General features: G+C 36.6%; 1 protein-coding gene across 1 annotated transcript in view; it reads right to left on the bottom strand.

Moving 5' to 3' along the window:
- Positions 1-22,125, bottom strand: part of LOC129220825 (B-cell receptor CD22-like) — a 51,326-nt gene that overhangs the window by 2,702 nt on the left and 26,499 nt on the right. Inside the window, 8 exon segments of the mRNA XM_054855256.1 lie at positions 4,027-4,164; positions 4,299-4,326; positions 4,328-4,599; positions 9,998-10,288; positions 11,118-11,420; positions 12,659-12,955; positions 13,341-13,550; positions 15,004-15,114. Of these exon segments, the coding sequence (XP_054711231.1) occupies positions 4,027-4,164; positions 4,299-4,326; positions 4,328-4,599; positions 9,998-10,288; positions 11,118-11,420; positions 12,659-12,955; positions 13,341-13,550; positions 15,004-15,114 (1,650 nt within the window).

Genomic DNA, 22,125 nt, shown 5'->3' with positions numbered 1-22,125 from the left:
GTAAGGAGAATGTGACGCCCGCCATCTTCTTGAACCGCGACATTGTTTTACTGCAAAAAATTATGCTTTTTATCCCATCGGTCTCCAATTCCAGCTGTAAAAAAATTGCTGCATATCACGGTACATGTTCCCTCATATTGCTGCTAAATAACCTAGAAAACGAAGGAATAATTACTACTAAAAACCAGTATGGGTGAATTATTCTTATTGTTATTGTATTTTTTGCTCCACAAATTTTCTACAAAAAATGTTTTCACATGAAAATGTCAAGAGACGTTTGAGATGCCTCGAATATAAACACAAATTAATATAGTGAAAAATATAATTGTGGTAGTGAGAAGCAAAGGGATGTAAATGGACTTTTTTAAGCTTTTAGAAAAACGCTTTTGAAGTTCAGATCATAGGTAGGCGTCTTAGATCACTAAAATTATTTTCTAAACCATGCTGTGTAGCAACACCTACCAGGCTACTAGTACCCACCCCTTGCACCAACGCAGAGGAGAGGTTTTTCTACCCTTTGTACAGGTTATCTCGAAATTTTTAATTTTGGCACTTAGTAGTCCTTTGTTTCTCCCTGACTCAATTGCTATATCCCATTTCTCGAACATGCGCTTAAAATAAAGTTGTTTCGAAAAATTTCTCCTACTTATAAATGGAAGAGTAAATATAAGACACCATTAGAAAAATTGTTGAACCTAATTATTAAATTATTATTTTCTTGGCAAGGTTACATTTTTAAAATTTTGAATAAAGACAGTGCAATTACAAAATAATACTTTAGACTAAATGAAGTGAAAAACTGCATCACTTCTTACTTTGGGTTTTCATATTTTTAAATGTAGGGGAGACCGGGGCAGATGTTCTATAAGGGCACGTATTCCAACGCGCCCTAGTTTAAGTGTTTTTCGCTTGGTAGCGACGCTTACCGGACAGTGTGAAACTGCAGCACTGCGCACGCCTTCCACGTGATCCTCAGCTCATTAGCTGGCTTTGTCTTGATGAGACAGACAACCTACCTTTGTGGTTTTTCTTCTGGTAAGTAACTTGACAAGAATTTACTTTTCATTAAAAAAAAACATGTATGATACTGTTTTTGTTTTATTGTCAGGACATAACTTTAAACTATATTTCATTACGGTTCTGATGGCGTGATTGCTTTGGCAAATAATTTTCATTTTAATAGTTAAATATTACAAAAAAAAAAAAAAATTAAATATGGCGTTGGGGCACGTATTCCAATTCCGGGCTCTCCATGAATGTTTTTCATGTTTTTTTTACCGTTTAACTTTATATTTTTAGCCAATACAGTTTATAATTACTGCATAAAACCACAATTATAAATATTTAAAATTAAATTTTGGATAACTATTAAATGATCTGATTTTTTTTTAATAGTATCAAGTTATATCCGAAACTGAATTTCATTCTCTAATGTGATACATCAGATGGACTGAAAATGGTGCGCAATTACCGTAAGAAGTCAGACCGAGGGAACTAACTACACGCATTCGCAAATGAATGCAGTGCTTGCAGCAATAAGACATGGATGCAGTGTTAGGAAAGCTTCTATAGACTTTAATATAAACACGAGAACATTAAATAACTGCTGCCACAAGTTCATTAATGTTCAGTTGGCTCCAACTGAAGTACCTCAAGTCGAGGTTGCCTCAGGCCGAAGTTCCACAAGCCGAAGTGCCTCAAACCGAATTACCACAAGCCGAAGTGCCTCAAGCTGATGGCCCTCAAGTCGGAATGCCACAGGCCGAAGTACATCAAGCCGAAGTTTCTACAACCCAAATGTCACAAGTTGATGTACCGTCAGCACGAGTTCCTGCTGAAGGTTTGTCCCCATCTGTTTGTTCACAGACAGATCAGCTCCAGATGAAGTAAACAATGTAGGCCCAACTACTAACACTTCGGACAATCATCCAGCCAGTTCATTTTCATTTATTCTCAATGAACCATGTCAACCACAATTAGGGCTTCCAGAAGGTGTTCCTTCTACATCTAAGGACATCCAAGGTGAGCCTAACTCACAACCATCTCGCTCGTCGATAGCTGGTTCTTTGCCTCATCAGTATTTTCCATCCCCCGAAGAAATCAGACCATTTGAAAAGGCTGCCCCGAGGAAAGGCACAGGCAAGGGGAGGAAAAATCGAAAATCCGCCATTGTAACGGATACTCCTATCAAAAACGGTCTTTAAACAGAGCAAGAAGCAAAAAAAGAAGAAAAAGTCCAACACGGTCATTTTGAAAAATATGAAAAAGGAAAGCAAACTGCGAAGCCTCAGCTATTTGTTGATGAAAGAAGGGAGAATAAGACATTTCGCTGGCTTGAAAAAAATAAAACTAAATATGCCAATGTATCAAGTGAGGAAGAAGATGAAGATTGTGTTTGCCTATATTGCTTTGACACCTTTTCTAACTCAAAGCCAAAAGAAAAGTGGATCCAGTGTATTCGTTGCAAGAAATGGGCTCCCGTAGCGTGCGTCAAAAAAGAAGACTCTTTTGTTTTTTGTTTGCATTAACTGTCATAGTGATATGGAAGATGACTCTGACTAACTTTGATTATTGTTATAATGCATTTTAATGTAATAAATTCTTAAGAACGTACCCATTGTACATACCAATGAATTAGAATATAAATTTTACGTTACACTCTATGTTTATTTTACCTTTATTATAGACCATTTAAACTAATTGGAAAACTTGCCCCGACCCAATTTTATATGTTAGAAAACGTGCCCCGGCTACGGGTTGGTTTTCCAACGTGACTTGGTAGCAAATATATATAAATTTCTTTGAAAGTTTTTTAATTTTTTTATGTTTTAGTAATGTTAATACTTAGCCTAAAGTACAAGAATTCAAGGCGTAAACAAAACTTAACAAAATGATTGGATAAAAAATTTAAAAAAACAAAAAACAAAAAAGGTTGGAAAACCTGCCCCGATCTTCCCTACATTATACGATTTTTACACATTAACCCCCATAAATGCTCTGCATTGAAAGAAACTTCGACTGGTATGGTATAGAAGGAGTTTGATATCCTATACAAGGGCTCCCATATCCAAAATTTTAGGGGGGGGGGGGCTCAGATATTTCCCCACATGTTTTAGCAGGATATTTTCCCCATAAAAACCGATTTCAGTACTGATTAGAGTTATTGAAATATGTGACATTTTTAATAACTTATTCATTAATTGCTGGTGAAGAAATGTTCTTAAATTTTTGCAAAGAAAAAGGTACTAAAAGTGAGAAAAATCTGATTTCAAAGGGGGGGGGGAGGGAGGCTTGAGCCTCCCCTTGACCCCCATATGGGCGCCCTTGATCCTATATACATTACATTAAAAGTACATTGTAAAAACATTCGGAAACGTTACTGATTATTTCCGTGTAATTTTTCGAGATTTCAATGGTTTTTATCCACTTCTTGGAAAAATCAAGTACGTTTGTCAAAAAGTTTCCTGAATTGCTACAAGTTGCACGAATGCGGACTTTTCACTGTTGTGAAAAATATTTTTAGCTCCCAGTTTAAAGATTAACTGAGCGGATTTATAAAGTGTATCGGCTTCAATTCGGTTACGGCCCGTCCGGACCTGATTAAGCTTCCAAAGGGAGCGAAAAAGTCCATGGATTGCATAGCTTTGCAGGAGAGTGAAATTCTTGACACTTTCTTGCAATTCTGTCTTAGGTTTGGTCATGTTTCAAATACTGATTTTGAACTTTATTGACCAAACAGGAAGGTGCCAAGCTATTATATTATACCTCCCAAAGCTAACTCTAAATTTTCAGAGACATGATTGGCTTTAAACGGGAAGATGTCCGACGTTTTCAGGAGGCTTCCAGGATAATTTCAGGAAGGTTACTGAATTCTAGTGGGAAACATTCCTGGCTTTTTCAAAATATGTTACTGCGAAAAATTGGGCACATCAGCTGCCCAATGTTCCCAAGAACGTTTCTGAATCGTTAGTGTAGTTTTAAAAAGGTTCTTGAAAAAAAGAAAAAAAAAGAAACACTGCAACTTACACTTCTGACATCCAGGTCCTCCTCGGAACTGCGTCCACAGAGCTGCACTGGAGAAGAGTAGGAAACAGGCCAGGGAGGCAGCGATCAGAAGTCCAGGTGCCATCCACGAGGACGAAGTGCTCTCCTTCTCGCGATACACTATAACAGAACAGAAGATATGTATAAGGGGAATTCGGTGAGGAACGAGATAGCGGGACAGTGTCTGACCCACGGGTTGAACGTTCACTGCCACTGCTTTAAATTATGTGAACCATAAGAAACCACTTTCTCACCTCTTTCTTCACTGGGAGTGCTCGGGGTGGGAAGCGCGAACCACAGCAGGGTCGCTCTTTCCGTTTCGGTCTATGGCGCGAACCACAAACAGGTACTCTGTAATTGGAGTCAAGCCCTCGACAACAAAGCGGGGTGTCGGACTGCTAGCCTGCAGTGCCATCTCGTGGCTTCGGTACACGAATACTTCCAGGTTGTATCTTAGATCGCCAGAATCTGGGTCCGAGCCGGGGCTGCACAAGATGGTCACGGACGTTGGACCTGCATCGGCCAGGCTGCAGTTCCGTGGAGCCTCTGGTGGACCTGGGAGCAAAGACGCAAATGTTCGTCTGTCACCTCATATACAAACGAAAGACGGCAGAATAACGCAATTTTTCAGAGTTTAACGTGAAATTCCAATTACACTGGTAAACAAGGTTTCTGTTCCTCATTAAGTAAGCGGTGTCATTTATGTTTTAGGGGGTGCTGAAAAAGAATATGACAATAAAAATATTCCATCGCACACAGATTTTTGAAAAATTCAAAATCATTAAAATCTCAATTTAGTGACATTTACTCAATACATGTACAATATGTTTGTCACTTACCATTTTAAATCAAAACGTTCGAATCCGTCAAAATTCGAAATTCGAAAATTTGCACAATCCAATACTTTTTTCTATATATTGGATATAGAAGAAAGTAAAAACAATTACAAAGTTTAAAACTAGTACAAAACACAAAAAATATATTGCGTTTAAAAAGTTGTAGAAGACTGGAAGAGATTTTTTATGAAATTAATAATGATACTTGTGAAAAAAATTTCCTAAATTTCATACTTAATGTATTTGTAATTGCCTTAACTGCGGATGCTTTATAATTGGCACTAACACAAACTTGGCATTAAGATATTATATTCTAATTAGATTCCAACAGTAATCCCGAACATATTAGGAGTAAACTGTCGCTAATATCTCGCTTAAATTGCAGAAATATCCCGGTGGAAGCGCTTCCCATGCTCGTCACTCACAGCTCCCATACTTTCTTAGGGGAAAAAAAATTGAGTGTCATTGAACATCATAACTTTTTTTGTAACTTATAAACATGTCTTAAATTAATTTTTTATAATTAGGATATTTATTATTTCCTAAGAACTGTGTCACAACATTTTAAAAATCAATCCATGCTGTTTTTCTTAAATCACTTAAAGTAGCTACAAAATTTTGGTTCTTCATAAGCATTCTTATCTGTAGTTCAATGAAAATACTCAACTATTTTTTTTGCATAAATGAGTGATAGGAACTGTTCCTACAAATATTGAATTCCACACTCTTTTTATCCATTGATTTAGCGAAATTCTTCATAAATCCCAACTTTATGTGTAAAGGTGAAGGAATATTTTTTTTATTCGATTAGAGAAACGTATTGCATATATTTTCTTTTCACGGGGGGGGGGGGGGGGGGGGGTGCAATATATTGCTTGCGCTCTTGCCATTTTTTTTTTTTTGATATAATGTTCATGTATTGCCCTGCTGTTCCAACCTGCTGTGACAACTTCAACTACCGTGATCTAGCGTGAAACCGAAATGATACGGAGCCTATCCCCATCTGCTCAAGGTCATGTACATAAAACTTATCAAAGTGAATTCGGTTTCTACTCTCTTGTTACATGTTCTATCGCTATATTGAGAAAAAAAAATAGATGTCTATTGATGAAATGCATCTCAAAGGAACATATAGTAAACTTTAAACTACTATAAGATAGCATATTATATAATCCAAAACTTATAAATGAAATTTCTGAAAATTGGAGGGTGATAGAAAATTTTTGCAAACATATTCTTTTCAGCACTTCGAAATCTATAAGAAACACCCAAAATACATTCAGGAAGAGAAAATTCGTTAAAATTTGTTTTTCAGTGTTATTAAACGTTCTTTTTTTCTGCTCATTAGTGTGTTACATATTTCAATAAAAACATGAGTAATATTTAATATTAAGTGAGTTTTCAATATTTGTGCCTGAAATGTTAGTAGAATGACCCCTCACTCAGAGGCGTATTTAGATCCGACTTCCGGAGGGGGGGGGGTCTTCTATTATGTATATATATACACACACACACACACACACACACACACACACACACACACACATATATATATATATATATATATATATATATATATATATATATATATATATATATATATATATATATATATATATATATATATATATATATATATATATATATGTGTGTGTGTGTGTGTGTGTGTGTAAATTTTTTTAGTATTAAAGAAAATAAGAGAGAGGTGAATCTTACATACTTTGGAATGGGGTGCCCCAATTCCAATACTTGTGTCAAACAAAACAAAAGCAAAGAATTTTTTATTTTTTTAATGTTATGGAAAATTTAACTTTTTTTTCTTTTCCCTCCATTTAATTTAAAGTGAAATTTTCTAGCAATGTCTTGTCAAAACCAGTCTATCCAAAGCAGGGGGAAATCAAATATCTGATGAGCGTGTTCCATTCATTTCAGTGTGACTGCTTAATTTAGAGGCTAACACACATCTACAAAAGCTGGCATCCCTGAAAGCTAATAGATACTTCCATTTCCGCCTGTAAACTGGATGTTTGACTTTCAATCTCATCGGTGGTCAGACTATAAAGACTATTTTTACTAACTTGGTTTGCACTAAAAGTATCAAATAAAATAAAAAAAGACTTCTTGAATTATAACCTGCAAAAAGTGAAATTGCTTTTCATATCGTTATATTTATATGTTATTTTTTTATGTATTTACATTTATGCTAATTCTAAAGCAGTTAATAAAATTTGAGTAAAAAAAAATAGGGAAAAAATATAGGCGGTAGAAAGTTATTCGCTCAAATTCCTACCATCTGTTCTCCTCTCAAGTCTTTATTTTTAATTTTATTAGCTACTTTAGAATTTACATAAATATCTATTTGAGAGAGCAACAGCAATTTTCGGGTATTATAAACAGAAGTCTTTTTTATTTTCTACTATTTAATCAAAACCAAGTTAAGAGAAATAATTTATATTCATCTCGTTTTTAAACATTTTATTCATGTAATGCTATGCAGTTTTCCTTTTGAATTAAAATAAAATTACCTTCAGAAGGGTCCGATGGGACTAATGCTGCTTTGCAGACTGTACTTCGTTTTCTTCAGACGACGTTAACTTTCTCTTTTTCGAGCAATCCTTTTCGTCATTTTAATTTTTTTCTTTGGATTGAAAAAAGCTTGTTATCGGTCTTGCTCGCTTCATTATGCAACAACTTTCACTTAGAATGTACTATTTTAAACAAACTGTACGTTTTCAAAAGAATACGCAGTAAATACTGACTGAAAAATCAATGTGATTGCAATGGATACTCTGATTAGCAAAGGTCGTTTTGACTATGACCTATGACACACAGGAGACCAGACCAACAAAAACCTCTACCATCTCGAATTCCGGTTATGCTATCATTTTCGAATTCTAAGCCCAATGATCTTTAAAGCAGCAAACAAAAACATTTTCTTCAACTCAAAAACAGAGGAATTGTCTTCAAAAGTTGAGGAGGCAGTGGAAAAAAGGGAGTAATGCGTTCCACGAATATAGGCTTTCCAGGAAGATTAACCAAAGGACAGTCGTTTCGCGCACTTTCTTGGAAGAAGAGAAAAGGGGTGAAATTCACAGGTTTGACATGTTAAGATGAATATTACAAGTTCATGGTTAAAGGTCATTCAAGTTAAAAGCCATTTCGCTCTGTTATCTGAATTAGTACTGTTCTTTGGTTGCTCTCTTTCTTAAAATTGTGATTCCTTAGAAAACCGAAATGATAGGAGTGAAAAGAAAGTACAAGTTTTTTTCAAGTGATGAAAAAAGGAAAATCGTAGAATACTGGCCAAGTTAGATTAGCTGCAATTGCTAACCTCAAGAGGATAAATAATGAATCCAAAAAAAAAAAAAAAAAATCATTGACCAAAAAGCAAAGACTTTTCTTGAAAAAGATATGCTTGAAGTTTCTTTTACTGTCAAAATGGTTCCTTAAACTCGCAATAAAGCACTTAATAATGTAATAATAGAATAAATACTTAACAAAACTAATAAAGAGGAATTTTAATCAAGAGCCTATATTGTCTTTAGTATCGATTTCAAATTTTCACCATCATATTTCAAATTTCTATAAAAAGTTTCTTAAAGCCCCATATTTCAAAACCTCTTTATCTTGATTTTTTTCTTTAATGTGAAATTCAAAATATACAGATTCGATTGTATGCAATATTCCCACTGAGCGGCTCATAAAATTAAACATATTTAACAATTTGCAGAATCTATGACAAAGAAAGGCTGCATATACGTGGATTTAACAGTTCAATCTCATTTCTAAAGCGAAGTGTCAAATTTCAGTCAATTATCAAAAAAATGCCGCAGCAGAGGGAGGCGTCTTTATGCTTGAGGGTCACACATGGAGCAGATTTTCAATGGCATTGAGGGGGGGGGGGGAGCGAAGTGAATTTTTGATCTTTGTTACTCAGAAAAAAGTCGTTTTGATTTTTTCTTTTTCTTCTTTTTTTTCTTTCTCTTCCCTCTTTCTCTCTCTTTTTTTTGAGACTAACCTTTCGGGGGGGGGAAGGGTTTGTCCCCAAAACCCCCCCTTAGCTACGCCCCTGCCCTCACTCTTTAAAATGTACCAGGGCAGGTGCTTCACACATGTTAAGTCAAACCCTACCATGAGCTTAGAAGTATTGTATGACTCTGTTTACAAGACCATGAACCTTCCCAAGAACAAGACCAAGAATGATGTTCCTCTTTGTCTTTTGTTTCATTGTTTCGCTGTAAGAACACTAATAAATTGCTTTTAATGGAATTTAAGCACAGTTTAAAAAATATCCGTAATCTTGAGTTTTATCCATCAATTATAATGTATTGTTTTTATGACCTGCTAAGCACAATACTCTAGGATTGATATAAACTCATTTCCCATGTTGTTTCTAATGTAGATAATGCACCTATATAATAATAGTGGAGTAAGGTTTTGTACGAAAATTTTTTTTGTACTGTTTTTAATAGGGGTATGGTACTATACCAATGTTACCCCAATCAACGGGGTAAAATTGGGATAAGTTGAAATCATTTTTTTATGTATAAAACACCATAGCAGCTAGAGTTATTCCTTTGCCATATCTTGTAAGAAGAATCTCAATTGACAAATTAATGACTTTTTACGCTTTTTTACTTTGAAAATAAAAATAGGAACGAGGTGAAAGTTTGAAAATTGTCCCAAAGTTACCCTAATTTACAGTATTGCAGTTATAAAATATCTGACTAAGAGCTATAATAGTCCAGCTTAATACGTTCCTCCAGCGGCGGTAAGTGACAGACATTGTGTGGTATGGGTTGACAAAAAGCAACCAGCAGGCACTGTGGGCTCACAAACTCTATGTAGAAAGAAGTTATATTGAACTAATCAATTGTTTCAAGGTATTTCGTATTTTTTCACTCATTAAGGAATACTTTGAAATTGTGTATCACGATTTCCAAGTTTGTTTGTTTTGTTTTTTTTTTTCAAAATTTTATATTAAAATTCGAAAGTTTTGAGAAATGCGTATTTTTGTAAAGAAGCAAAGAACTACTTGATAGTTTTCTCTTTCAACACTTTATTTGATCATAACCAATATAAGGAGAGAGAGGGGAAAAAAAGGGCGGCACACTTACCGACAGGTATGACTGTGAAGATGCAGGGCGTCTGCTGTTCCCCGACCTCATTCTTTCCCCAGCAGTAGAGAGCACCGTAGTCGTGGGCAGCCCGCGGGACGTAGCTGGCCACGGATCTCAGCCCAGCCGAAGTGTGGGGAACGTCGTAGTGCCGCCACCTCTGAGCGTTGCTAAAGCTCCATCGGAACTCGAGCTGGGCCGGATCCGCATCCACCTGGCACTCGATCCGGGACAGCTCTCCAGGTCCAGCTGCATACGTCATTTTTAAGCCCGGACGGCACACCGGAGCATCTAAAAACAGTGTTTGATGGACACAACTCAATAGTATCTTAGTTGCAAAAATAAAGGATGAAAGTCTATGGAAATTCTCCATAAATGTATTGATCGAATTCATAAAGTATTGATTGAATTTCAGGAATGAAACGCAATTGGATGCATTGGAGTATCAATGTTTTACAACGAAAACTGATTTGTCTAAAAGTGATTCAAGCGTTCTCTTGGGAGCAGAAGACCATATACTTGATCCAGAGATAAATATCACGCGGATAAATTTGCAAAGCGAGAGCAGATAAATTTTGCAGCAAGCAAAATACTAAAGTTCAGAAGAGTCTGGAAATCAGAAATCCCGAAGATAGAGAATTATGCAAATAGTATTGTCTGTTTACCAGGAGAAAGCACTTGGCTGCTTGGCTCCGCTTCGTCACTTGGAATCTGATGATTCTATTTCGCTAAGCAATTGACGTAACAGTTACTATGACTTTTTTTGCACATTTATGTGCGAAACTGACACTCACATATATGTGTTACTCTCGCAAAATTACACTTGCATATGTGTATAGTTCATTTCAATAATAAGCGATCCTTTTTTTTTTTTTTGCTTTTACATACTTTTTTTACACACTGTTATTAGTTTAGATATATTTTAAATGTATGCAAGTGCTATTGGTTTTATTAAGCTATTGCATGCACTAATATCATTTTCGCTTATCCTTGGTTACCGTGCCCCCTATTCAGCGAATAATCGGGAGTTCACTGCACTCATACTAGTGGTATATTGTGTTCACTTTTTTAATCAGAATGACGGATAAGTCCTCTTGGATAGTGGCCTCATAATACTTACAAAGGACTCTGAGATCGACGATCCGGCTGAACCCGGTGCCTTCGCTATTGTTGGCATAGCACTGGTACCTGCCACGGTGCTTCCTTCTGACACGCCTCAGGAGGAGGGTCCGGAAACCAAGCACGGCCTCCGGATCGGCTTCAGGGAGGGGCCTGCCCTCGAAGAGCCAGCCCACCTGAGTGGCTGGAGGATTGGCCCGTACCTCACAGTTGAAACGCGCGTCTTCGCCCTCCAAGAAGGCACCCTGTTGCTGTTGCTTGGAAGAACTGCTGCTGCGCAAGCTCAAACTCACCAGTGGTACGTCTGTAGAGGAAGAAGAAAAATAAGGTAAAGAGCAGGAATTGAACCAGAGTACGCATTCAATATCTATGAGCCTATTGAACGGTTGAGTGAGTGTCTCTTACTTCCTGAGAGTGTATCTTCCTGATTTCTTCCCGAGACATGACTGGCTTTTACCGGGACGATTTCTTCTCTTCAGAAAGATTCCCAAAATAATTTCAGGAAAGTTACTTAATTTTACCGGTCAACGTTCCTGTTTCTTGCAAGATATTTTGCAAGAAATTGGACGCATTGATTAGCTGCCCATTATTTTCCAGGAATGTTTCTGAATTATTTTACAGAGTAATTTATTGTGCCTACTTCACGTGTTAAACATGAAACTTACGTTGAGCTTTCGTAATTTTTAAGTTCTTCCTCCCCTGTTATTGCTAGCGCCAAAACTCTCTTCGTAAATGAGGGTGATTTTGTCATACAGATCTTATATCTGCCTGCAGTCCTTACAGGTTATCCACTAAGTTTGGTAATGTGGTTTAAAACCATGAGCTCTAAATGGGTAACAGGAGCTTCTGTTTTTATCAGCAGTGCTATTACTTTACAAATTAGAACGTGTTCCGTAATCATCACATGCTTCTTACCCATCACTTTTGCACTGTGAGAAAATTCCGAAACGGTTACAGATTAGTTTCGGACAACGTTCCAGGATTTCACAGGTTTTCATCAATTTCCTGTGAAATTCAAGTATTTTTGTGGAAAAATTTCCTGATCTGCTACAAGTTGCAAGAATGCTCACGGTTGTGAAAACTATTTTTAGTTACCAGTTTTAAGATTAACTGAGCTTAATAATTAAGTGCATCGCATTCAGGTAGATTGCAGCTCGTCCAGGAGCATACGAAGGAAATGAGCGTAGTGAGTGAGTAACCCACTCGAGGCATTCTTACTCTAAGTTAAAAGTAAACGTTTAAACTTTGCTGATGGAATTCAATTAGAGTATGATATGCACATTAAGTTGTAATAATAAAATTTCAAGGTCTAAATATAACTGAATGACGTGTTGAAGTGGTAACGGAAGTAGAAACGCTTCACAATGTTTCATATGTAGCTTCGTTTTTGTTTTAATTTTTGGCAAAATTTCTGGGCGAAAAAACATTAAGATCACGGGTCCAAGGTCTGTTGATCATCTTTATACACAGTTTTAAATTAGCACTGCTTTTCAAAATTTGTTTTTAAAAATTTCACCTTTTACTAAACATTTTGGGACTCACATGTGATGTTCAATTCCCATCCATCTTCGAGGGCAGATCCGCTGAGCAGGAAGTTCTCAGCCCTGCATCGAAGGTTCTTCCGGTGGTCCGCCCTCGAGGGCCAGAAGGAAAGGACACTGGTGGTCCGATTACCGTCCACGGAGAGGAGGTCAGTGTGGTTGGAGAGAGGTTCACCTTCAAGGAACCAAGACATCCGGGCAGGCGGGCGGGACCCACTGGAGTGGCAGCGGACTTCGGCTTTACGCCCCGCCCCCAGGTTTGCTGGCTGCGGAGTCAGGTGGATGTCTAGTGGCTTCACTACAAAAATGAAGAAAAAAATAAGTAAAGAATGACAAAATGTGACGAATAAAAACATTTGAACTTCTGCGAGGAATGGAAAAAAAAGGAGAGTAATGAAAGATTATTAAATATAGCTGCAGCATTTAGAAATCACATATTTAATCATCTTGGCAACATGGGGGTTGATCTTGGGTTTTTTAGCTTTTTTTTTCTTCGACTTTCAGTAAAACTTCACGAAAGAAATGAAGAATATTATTTAAGCTTCTGAAATTACGACGTTTTGACCAACTCGGAAAGTTTCACAATTGCAGTTGAAATTATCACTCTACTTCAAGTAACAGCTGTAATCCTGTTCTAAGAAATTCGAGAGATTATACTGTAATCAGAAAAGGAGGGTACTTACGATACAGATCTATCTGTACTGCCACCGTACTTGACTGGCCCGTCCCGTTATGGTTGGTGGCTTTGCAACGGATGCTGGCGAAATAGTCGTCCCTCGTAGGAGCGAATGTGTAATCAGAGCGCACCTGGCCTTGCGAAAGTGAGTGAGTGGGAGTGGCGTCCAGAAGAATCTTCTCTCCCCGCCACCAGGATAGAATGGGACTGGGCTTGCCTGTCAAGAGTGAGAGTAAAATTTAAGAGTGATAGTAAAATTCAAGTACATACTTAAATTTTCAATTTGGAATATCTTTGTGTGTGTTTGTTCAGGAGGGGACAGAGGTTCAAACGGTAATGTTAATTAGGGAGGAATCTGGTTCATAAACAATCCTTATTATGCAGTGAGAAGCAAAGGGGTTTAAGTGACGAAATTAAAAATTTGGAGATTACCAGTACACATGGTTGGTGAACATCTCCTCGGTCTTGGAGCAAGAGACCGAGTACTAATAATTCTGGTAGGTGCTGTTATACAGAATCTTGAAAATGTCCACTACACTCCTTTACTTCTTACTGCCTCATATGTACTTCAAAGCACACCTGTATGAGACGATGCGAATGTAAAGGACAATTTCAAGCTGAAGCCCTTGCCTCGGGGGGTAAATGCACCTCATTTTTGTGTTTTTTCGTTGGTACTTGATACAAAACTGGGAGGAAGATGGGTAAGGGCAGCAGTTTCAAGTTTTGGCACCGGCTCGGAAATATTGTTTCTGTGCTTTGAGAGGAGAAGAAGAGCGAGCTCAACATGGAAAGTATGCCTGGAGATTCTCTGAAGGGTCCTAATCCAGATGATGAGAGGGAAGAACCAATGGTTGAGTGCAAACTTCCTTTTCGCAACGCCTTATGTAGGGATTGGCTAGTAAATCTTGAAGCCATGTGTTCTGAAGGATTGATACCAACTGTTTTTTGATTTTGAGCTTATGTTAGATGGGAGGCGAGATAAAATTTAATGACGAGTTGATGAAATTTCATTCCAAATTTATGTTGTTTTTCGGTTTTTGGAATCCTAATTGGGTGCCTGAAGATTCAAAAACTGTGCAAAGTATTTCACCTTAAAGCCATGGTAACTATTGAATTTGTTTAGGTGATTCCAATTAAGACCTTGTCGTAGGATTATTTGATTTACCTATATTGTCTTGAGTTCATTGTCTAAATTCGTTTCATTTTTAATTCTTTTGCTATTTTTTCTACTATTTTACTAAAGCTTCATTGTACAACTTGCATATTTGGTTTACGCTGAAAATTTAGGCACTAAAAGAAGATCCATCTTCAACATTTTACTGTTGTTTGTAGGGAATCAAAAACATGTTTCTTCAAATGCCTCAAAAACTCATTTTTGTTGAAGCTGATGCTTACCTGCCCACGGCACTATCGTAAGCTTAATATTTTACATCTTATTATTGAAATACTTGTATGGGATCATTAATTTCGATCGCATGTCGTCGTTTTCGGTGTCGATTTTTGAGTCATCAAATGTTGGAAACGCTTAACTCTCTGCAGTTGATTATACAAGAAGAGATAGCTTGTTGTTTTTCTTTTGAATGAACCACTCATAAAACATTTTTAACAGTTCCTCCATCCTTTGCATTCTTGCATCAAAACCTTTTTGTCAAGAACTTGTTTTGACTTACCTCCGATGGCTTCGCAGGTGAGCCGAACGTTCTGACCCTCAAGGTAAGGCCCTGCCATTTGAGTGATCTCTTCCTCATGCTCGTTGAGGATGGACAGCTTCTTAGGAGGCACTGTGAGGCGGGAAATGAAAGAAGAATTTGATTTGGTTAGAGAGGTGAAGAGGCAGCAGCAAATACTCCTCGAAAGTGAGTATTAGTGAGTTAGAGGTAAATACACATGTAGGCATGTAGGAACGCAAATGCAGAAAAACATTAACAGTTGACAGCTGTAAATAATAGGTAGATCGAATGAATACCTAAGGGGCTGTCCATAAATGATGTCACACTTTTTTTCCACATTTCGACTCCCTTTCCCTTTTTCTTACAAAATGTCCAACTTCACCTTCCCCCTTTCCCCTTTGCTATATGTCACGCTTTTTTTCATAAACATGTTCTTAAAAAAAGCGTGATGTCACACCTTCCCTCTTGTCACAAACTGCCATAATTTCACGAACACACTTCCTCCCCTCTAAGCGGGATATCATTTGTGGACTGCACAGCCCCTTAACAGCATTTCATTTTCAAAAATACATAAGATTGCTAAAAACTCTTGCTTGTGCCACGCGACATTAAAACCATTTTAACTGATATCCGAAATTGCTTTTTAAAAAATACGACTTTTTTTACAGTTCGGCGTAAGGGTTTTTTGGAGTGTTTAAATGAAATAAAAGTACAGTAACCCAGTAAATGAATAGCGAACACTCAATCAGTGAACAAACACAATATTTTCTGGTACTTTTCTCCTTGAAATTGTATGGAAGGAAGTAACAACTGCATATTCATGTACAGTAAAACCTGAAAAGGGCTAACCGTCTGCCTGAGTTGTCTGTTTCTGTCAGGTACAGAATAAGTTCTACAGATACACTTCGTCACATGAAAAAATATATGCACCCAGAAGGAAACGAGCTATTTTTACGAAAGATCATGCCATAATCTTTGATATTCGCAGTTAATTCACCAGTATTCCAGGACGGCTGCAGTTGCCTTCCAAGCATCTCCCAAACCCGTTCTATTTGCTTATCAGTTGGTGACCTGACAAGATACAGCCACAGACAAAGTCGTAAAGTCTGTGGATGAGTTGTTGTCTGGCTGATTAATTGCACCTGGGCAATTTGATAGCATAGGCGGTAAAACCGGCGTTAAAATGTCTTCCACGCAACTGAGAACCCTCATAATGTCTTGAAAGACAACTAGAGGATCTCGTGTGTCCCAACAGATCACCCCCCACATTGACTCACCTTGTATAATTGCAGTATGCAGTTCAACAACAAATACTGGATCGGATCGCCTTCCTGGCCGCAGCTACACATATATACACTGGTCATTAGAACTCAGACTGAATTGGGATTCATCGCTGAAGATCTTGCTTCCAGGAGGACACACTCCAGCTAGTCCAAGTTTGGCGAATCCGAATCGACTCTGCCTATGATGTGGGGTCAGTGGTAGGTGCCTTAATGGAGTTCGACTCCGTATAACAGCGTCGGCTAGTCATCTCTGAAGGGTCTCCTTCCCACACTCGGATTTCTGGGAAGTGTTAAATGGCATCAAACGGAAGCTAGTGACTTTTTGGTGCAGAAGTGCCCGCTGTAATGATTGCGCTATCCTTGAATTCTTTTATGTTCCTGGGACGCCACCTTTTTGAGTGGCTTGATATTCCTTCCCTGGTTCATGGTCACCAACACCGAGCAATTACCATGTCGCTCAGATTGAGTTGGTCTCCAATACGCCTGTTCGAACAACCTGCTTTTCTGATGCCTACTACAGGCCTCTTCTCAAAATTCGACAGCTGATCGTACTCCCGCTTCTCAGAAGTATCTCCAAAGATAGTTCACACGCAAAGATGTTCCACTCCGGTAGAAACGTATGTAACCTTCCTTTCGACCCCTGACGAAAAAGTGGTTCGACCAAGAAGCCGACATTAAGAAACAGGTTGGCGAGACAAGTTTGGGAAAAAGCGTGCTTGAATGATCGAAAAGGCACTAAATTGCCAATGCTGATGTCGCTGTATTTGCAATGCGAATCCGGAGGTGAAGATGTTTTCTCTCTTCTCTCCCCTCTGCGGAAGCGCTGAAAGGGAGGTAATTAAGCCTCATTTGTACGATGGTTCATTGCTAAAGGGTAGTAAAAAAGTCATTGTAGAATGGTCAAGCGTAAGTTATTACGTTAGCGATACGTGATTTAAAAGAATTGGGGCGAAATTAGAATGGCGCAAAAGTATGAAACGAGTAAAAATTTTGAATCCTTAAAATAAATTAATTTTGCCGGAAAAAAAAAAACATGCGTTGTTTTTCACTTCGAATTTTTTTTTCTTTTTGTCCTTTTTTAAATCACAATTTGCTTAACACCAGGGCCTGTCATCAGTCGGTGGACCCTGGTATCAGATATTATAAAGAAACCGCTTGTGAACCCCCCCCCCTCCCTTTCACTTATTCATTTTTACGCGACATTTTTACCTCTTACATATCCCCCCCCCTCTCTTAATTCTAAAATGAGAGTACTAGTGGGTTGGTAAGATAACTTTATATCAAAAGTACTAAATAAACGATCAGCAAACTTCAACATATTAATTAATTAGCATACTAATTTACATCAGAACTAAACATCCGAAATCTAAATATTTTATTTCAGTTACTGGAAAAACCAAAACATACTTTTTCATTGTGTTCGTGTGTTTTTCACTGTGGATTTTTGCAGTCAAAATGTTCTAGACTTTTGATAAACGCTAAACACGTCTGTTATTTGTTCCCAAACGTGCTAAATACCCCTCATGTTGTTGTAAAACAATTGTTAGAAGATCTTCGAAAAAAAGTAATTCATTTATTGAATTACCTTCTCAATCAATTTGGCCAGCCTGAAAAATTGAGACGGATGGACATTCTCCATATCCAATTCTAAGTTCCGCAGTACTTCTTAAAGCACGTGAATCAATTATATCACTGATATAGTAGAGATAAGCAATTTGCAATTATTCAAGATATATGCATTTTCTTAAAATCTGAGCTCCCGTTATGTGTGTGTATCTGTCTGTCGCACTCTAGCGCCAAAATGGACGGACAGCTTTATTTAAAAAAAAAAATTAAAAAAAAAATCGAAAGGGGAGTTGATCGGGAGTGTTTTTAGCTAGGTTGTGTTTTTGGATGACATTAATTAACGAAGATATTAAAAAGTCAGTAATCCAACGTTATTAAGCACAAAACTTGCAAATGATTGCATTATGCAATCATTTGCAAGTTTTGTGCTTAATAACGTTAGATTACTGACTTTTTAATTTTTCAGCACAAAGGTATTTATTCTTTATAACGAAGATATTAGTTAAAAACCTCTGAAATGTTTTTCGCGATTTTTGCAGTGAGAACATAGTTAAAAATTTTAAAATTTAATACCAAAATAAAGAGAAATTTTTTCCGCCTTCTGATAAAATGTGTTTGGAGCTTCTATCTTTCATAAAATTCGAATTATGACGTTTTTTAATGCAGATTTTAATAACCGCTAAGCATTTATTCACGCGATTGAAAACCGAATGGGGTTGTTTCCTTCAGTCAAAAGTAATACTTTTAGTCACTAAAATTGATTGAATAAGCAAAAATAAATAAATAAATAAATAAATGACATAACCCAAAAAATTCTTTCATTTTTCCAACAGTTATTTTTTAATTAATTTTTTAATATGTCCGATTTTTCAAACAAAGCGTGGTCTTGGTGACGTCACAAATGATGCTCTTTGACGCATCTTTGTACCGCGTTTCCACGTTATGATAATCAAGAAGCCAATTAAAATTGAGCTCTACGCTTGCTATTAACCATATCGTTGCCAATACACGTGAGTAAAGATGCGAATTAAATATTTTGCTCTGTGAATGGCAACACAGATTGGCATTTCATCATTTGTGAGGTCATAGACAAGAAATGTAAACAATGAAAGCGCGCAGATTTTAGCATTTTTTTTAATATTAAACTTAAACAAATTATTTAAAAAATTGTCAGATCCTGTGTTTTTAAGCATGCTCTTTCAGAAAAAAATACTTTTAAAATTTTGGAAACGACCCCATTCATTGTTGACCAACAAGGGAATTAAAAGCAGTGATTTAAAGTTTTTATCTGTTGCCAGTTTCAATTTAATAGCAAAAAAAAAAAAAAAAATACTTGACTTTGATTTTAAATAATATAAGACTTTTAAAAGGATTTTCAATTTTCCCTCTTGATTCTGCAGTTGCGACTCAATCGGAGGTTTTTAAAATTTTTAATTTTATCGTTCCTTGTGAATATACGCATTTGCGTTTTATTCCGCAATTTTAACTTTAAGACAATAAAAGTCTTCAGATTTCAAGCGATAAATGTTCGCATTGTATCCTTATCAACTAGAAATCAGTCCGCAGACCTTTTCCACGACACATATATAGTGACCTTTATAACTTTTTCCTGAAAATCACCTTTTCGGACAGCGTTTTTATATGAAGAAGGTTTTTCAAAAAAGTACAGAGATAAATACACAACGTCATGTAACACTTTTAAGAGTCTTTTTTTTTTTTTTTGAACTACTAAAGCTTAACAAAGAGTAAATATTAGGTTTATTTTGCATTCAATATCATAATGCTTCTTGAGAACACAAAAAGCGTTTCCCCAATAAGAAAAATATGCATGTTTGAACACTCAAAGCTATGATTGAAAGCTATATAATGATAAGAAATTCTCTTCATGATTTGAGCCGCACTTTTCTTCGTTTGTGGTGTCATTTTCTTGGAATTTTCGAAAACTACAGGAATGCTTAAATTGTCCTTTCTGACCCAGAAAGGTTATTTTGTCCTTTTGAGTGCGTTATGAAAAGTGCTTAGTATTTTTTTTTTTTTTTTAATTCTGTTATTTAAGCACTTTTATTATACTTGGCCTGATTGTCTCGGAGAAATCTGAGGCCTGGTTTCTCTTATATCTCTGCTATTAGACTACTTAGAGACTTCGGGATTTCACTAAATGATTTGCTTAATCTTAAGGTACAACTTAGCGCTGAAAAAATAAAATTCTAAAATAAAATAATTATTTAAGTTAAGATGGAAAACCGCAAGTTTCATGTAATTTCCTCATTAAATGTTTAAATATAAAACCCATTGTTACGAATTTTGTTGCCTTTCAGCACTAATGTTAAAAGCAATCATAATGAAAATTTTGAATCAAGGCTCCTCTGAAGCAATCATGAAATTAGCAAACATAAATCCTACAGAGGAACAAGGATTAAATTTTAGTGCCTACTGCTTAAAGTTTTAGACACGTACATAGGTTTTCTCCCTTTTAGTGGGGAGCATTTATATTAGCAACGTGAGGGTAAAATTATTCTATTTCTGAAATACATTTACACTAAAAAGAATAAAAGAACAGAATGTTTTTAAAAATACCAAGCACTTTTCATAATGCACTCAAAAGGACAAAATAGCTTTTCTAGATCAGAATTCTTGTATTTTTCGAAAATTCTACGAAAATGACACCACAAATGAAGAAAAGTGCGGTTCTAGTCATTTCAAACCAAACTTTCCCAATAACAAAAATATGCATGTTTCAACACTCAAAGTTATGATTGAAAGCTAGATAATAATAAATCCTCTTCATGACATGAGCCGCACTTTTCTTCGTTTGTGGTGTCATTTTCAAAAACTACAGGAATTCTTAAATTGTCCTTTGTGACCCAAAAAAAAATTATTTTGTACTTTTTGAGTTCATTATGAAAAGTTCTTGGTATTTTTTAAAAAATTCTGTTATTTGTTTGTTTACAAAATAAGTCAATTTTTGTTCTGCGCACTTGGATCGTAATGGAAACACAATGTTGTCAGCCCCGCCTTATCTCGTAACGGATAAACGAAAACCCCGCTTATACGAATAAAATCTCCAGGAACCAAATATTTCCTAATGTTAGACATTTCGCAATGTTAGGGATCCCGCTTAATCGAACAATTTCCCCGGTTAATCGAATAATAGTGATCAGCTTTCGCATATGTTTTAGCTGAGAAAATTTTTGAATACATAAAAAATTAATTAAGAGCAATTACTGAAGCAAAAATTAAAAATTGTATTTTTCGGCAAACTAGAGCTGCTAGAGAAACTTTTAAATTTATTTCTTCGTTTAAACCATTTCTTTAAATTAAAAAAAAAGAAGAATACTCCCCTAAAACAACTCCCGTAGCAGACCAAAAAGGTTATTTTGTTTTTACAACCTCAATGATATAAATCAGCAAAAGTGGAAATAAATAATAATGTTTCTTCCCTCAATGATCAGTAAAAGGGGAAATTTAGGGCGAATTCATTCTGAGTAGTAGATGCATTAGTTCGCACAACGCTCAGGGGTCGAACGGCGCGATGACACTTCTTCCAGGCCCACTCAAAGAGAAAAATCGCGGTATCAGTTGCGGTTTTTCAACAGTAGCAAATGAGTACATTAGTTAAAAGAGAAGAACGATTGAACATCTGGAACTCTTCAAATCTTCAGATACAAAAGGCTTTAGAATCTCCATGGGGGGTGTGTCTCCCCGACTCCCGCGAGGAAATGGCAACCCTCCGCCAAGCCAGTTCACCGTTGGCGACGAATTTGTTCCTAAATGTCGGCTTTTGTCCCAAAACATGTTTTCGTTAGTAATTTATTTTCTCTGCGGAGCTTACAAACCGGTCTCGAAGTGAAAGTTCTTCTCCTTTATCTATATTCTTTGGTATCTCTATTGACCATACCGCCTATCCAATTCGTTTGAATAGCCAGACGGCACGAGCAATGACTTTCTAAAATTTTCCTAGCTGCGCATATGTGCGTATAGCGTGCTTACCCTTGTCTCAAAGGCGCTGAAATTCCAATAATTTGTATATTTTCTACAAAACTACATTATTACCGAGTTTTTTGATTGTGGCACAATTTCTTTTGGGTGCATATATCTTTTTGAGACAGTATATGTGGATATCAAGCTCTAAAACTTAACCTCCTGCCTAAGTTAAATACTAAAGTAGAGGAGAGCGGGATAGAAGTTCCCTTTTTTAAACAAGCTCAAAAATCTGTTATGAAAACGTTGTTCTAGAATTATTATTCTGAGATTTAAATAGAGTAATTATATG

The sequence above is a fragment of the Uloborus diversus genome, chromosome 4 (genome assembly GCF_026930045.1).
Source record: "Uloborus diversus isolate 005 chromosome 4, Udiv.v.3.1, whole genome shotgun sequence".
NCBI classification, from domain to species: Eukaryota; Metazoa; Arthropoda; class Arachnida; order Araneae; family Uloboridae; genus Uloborus; species Uloborus diversus.
This window is presented reverse-complemented; position numbering and strand designations above follow the sequence as displayed.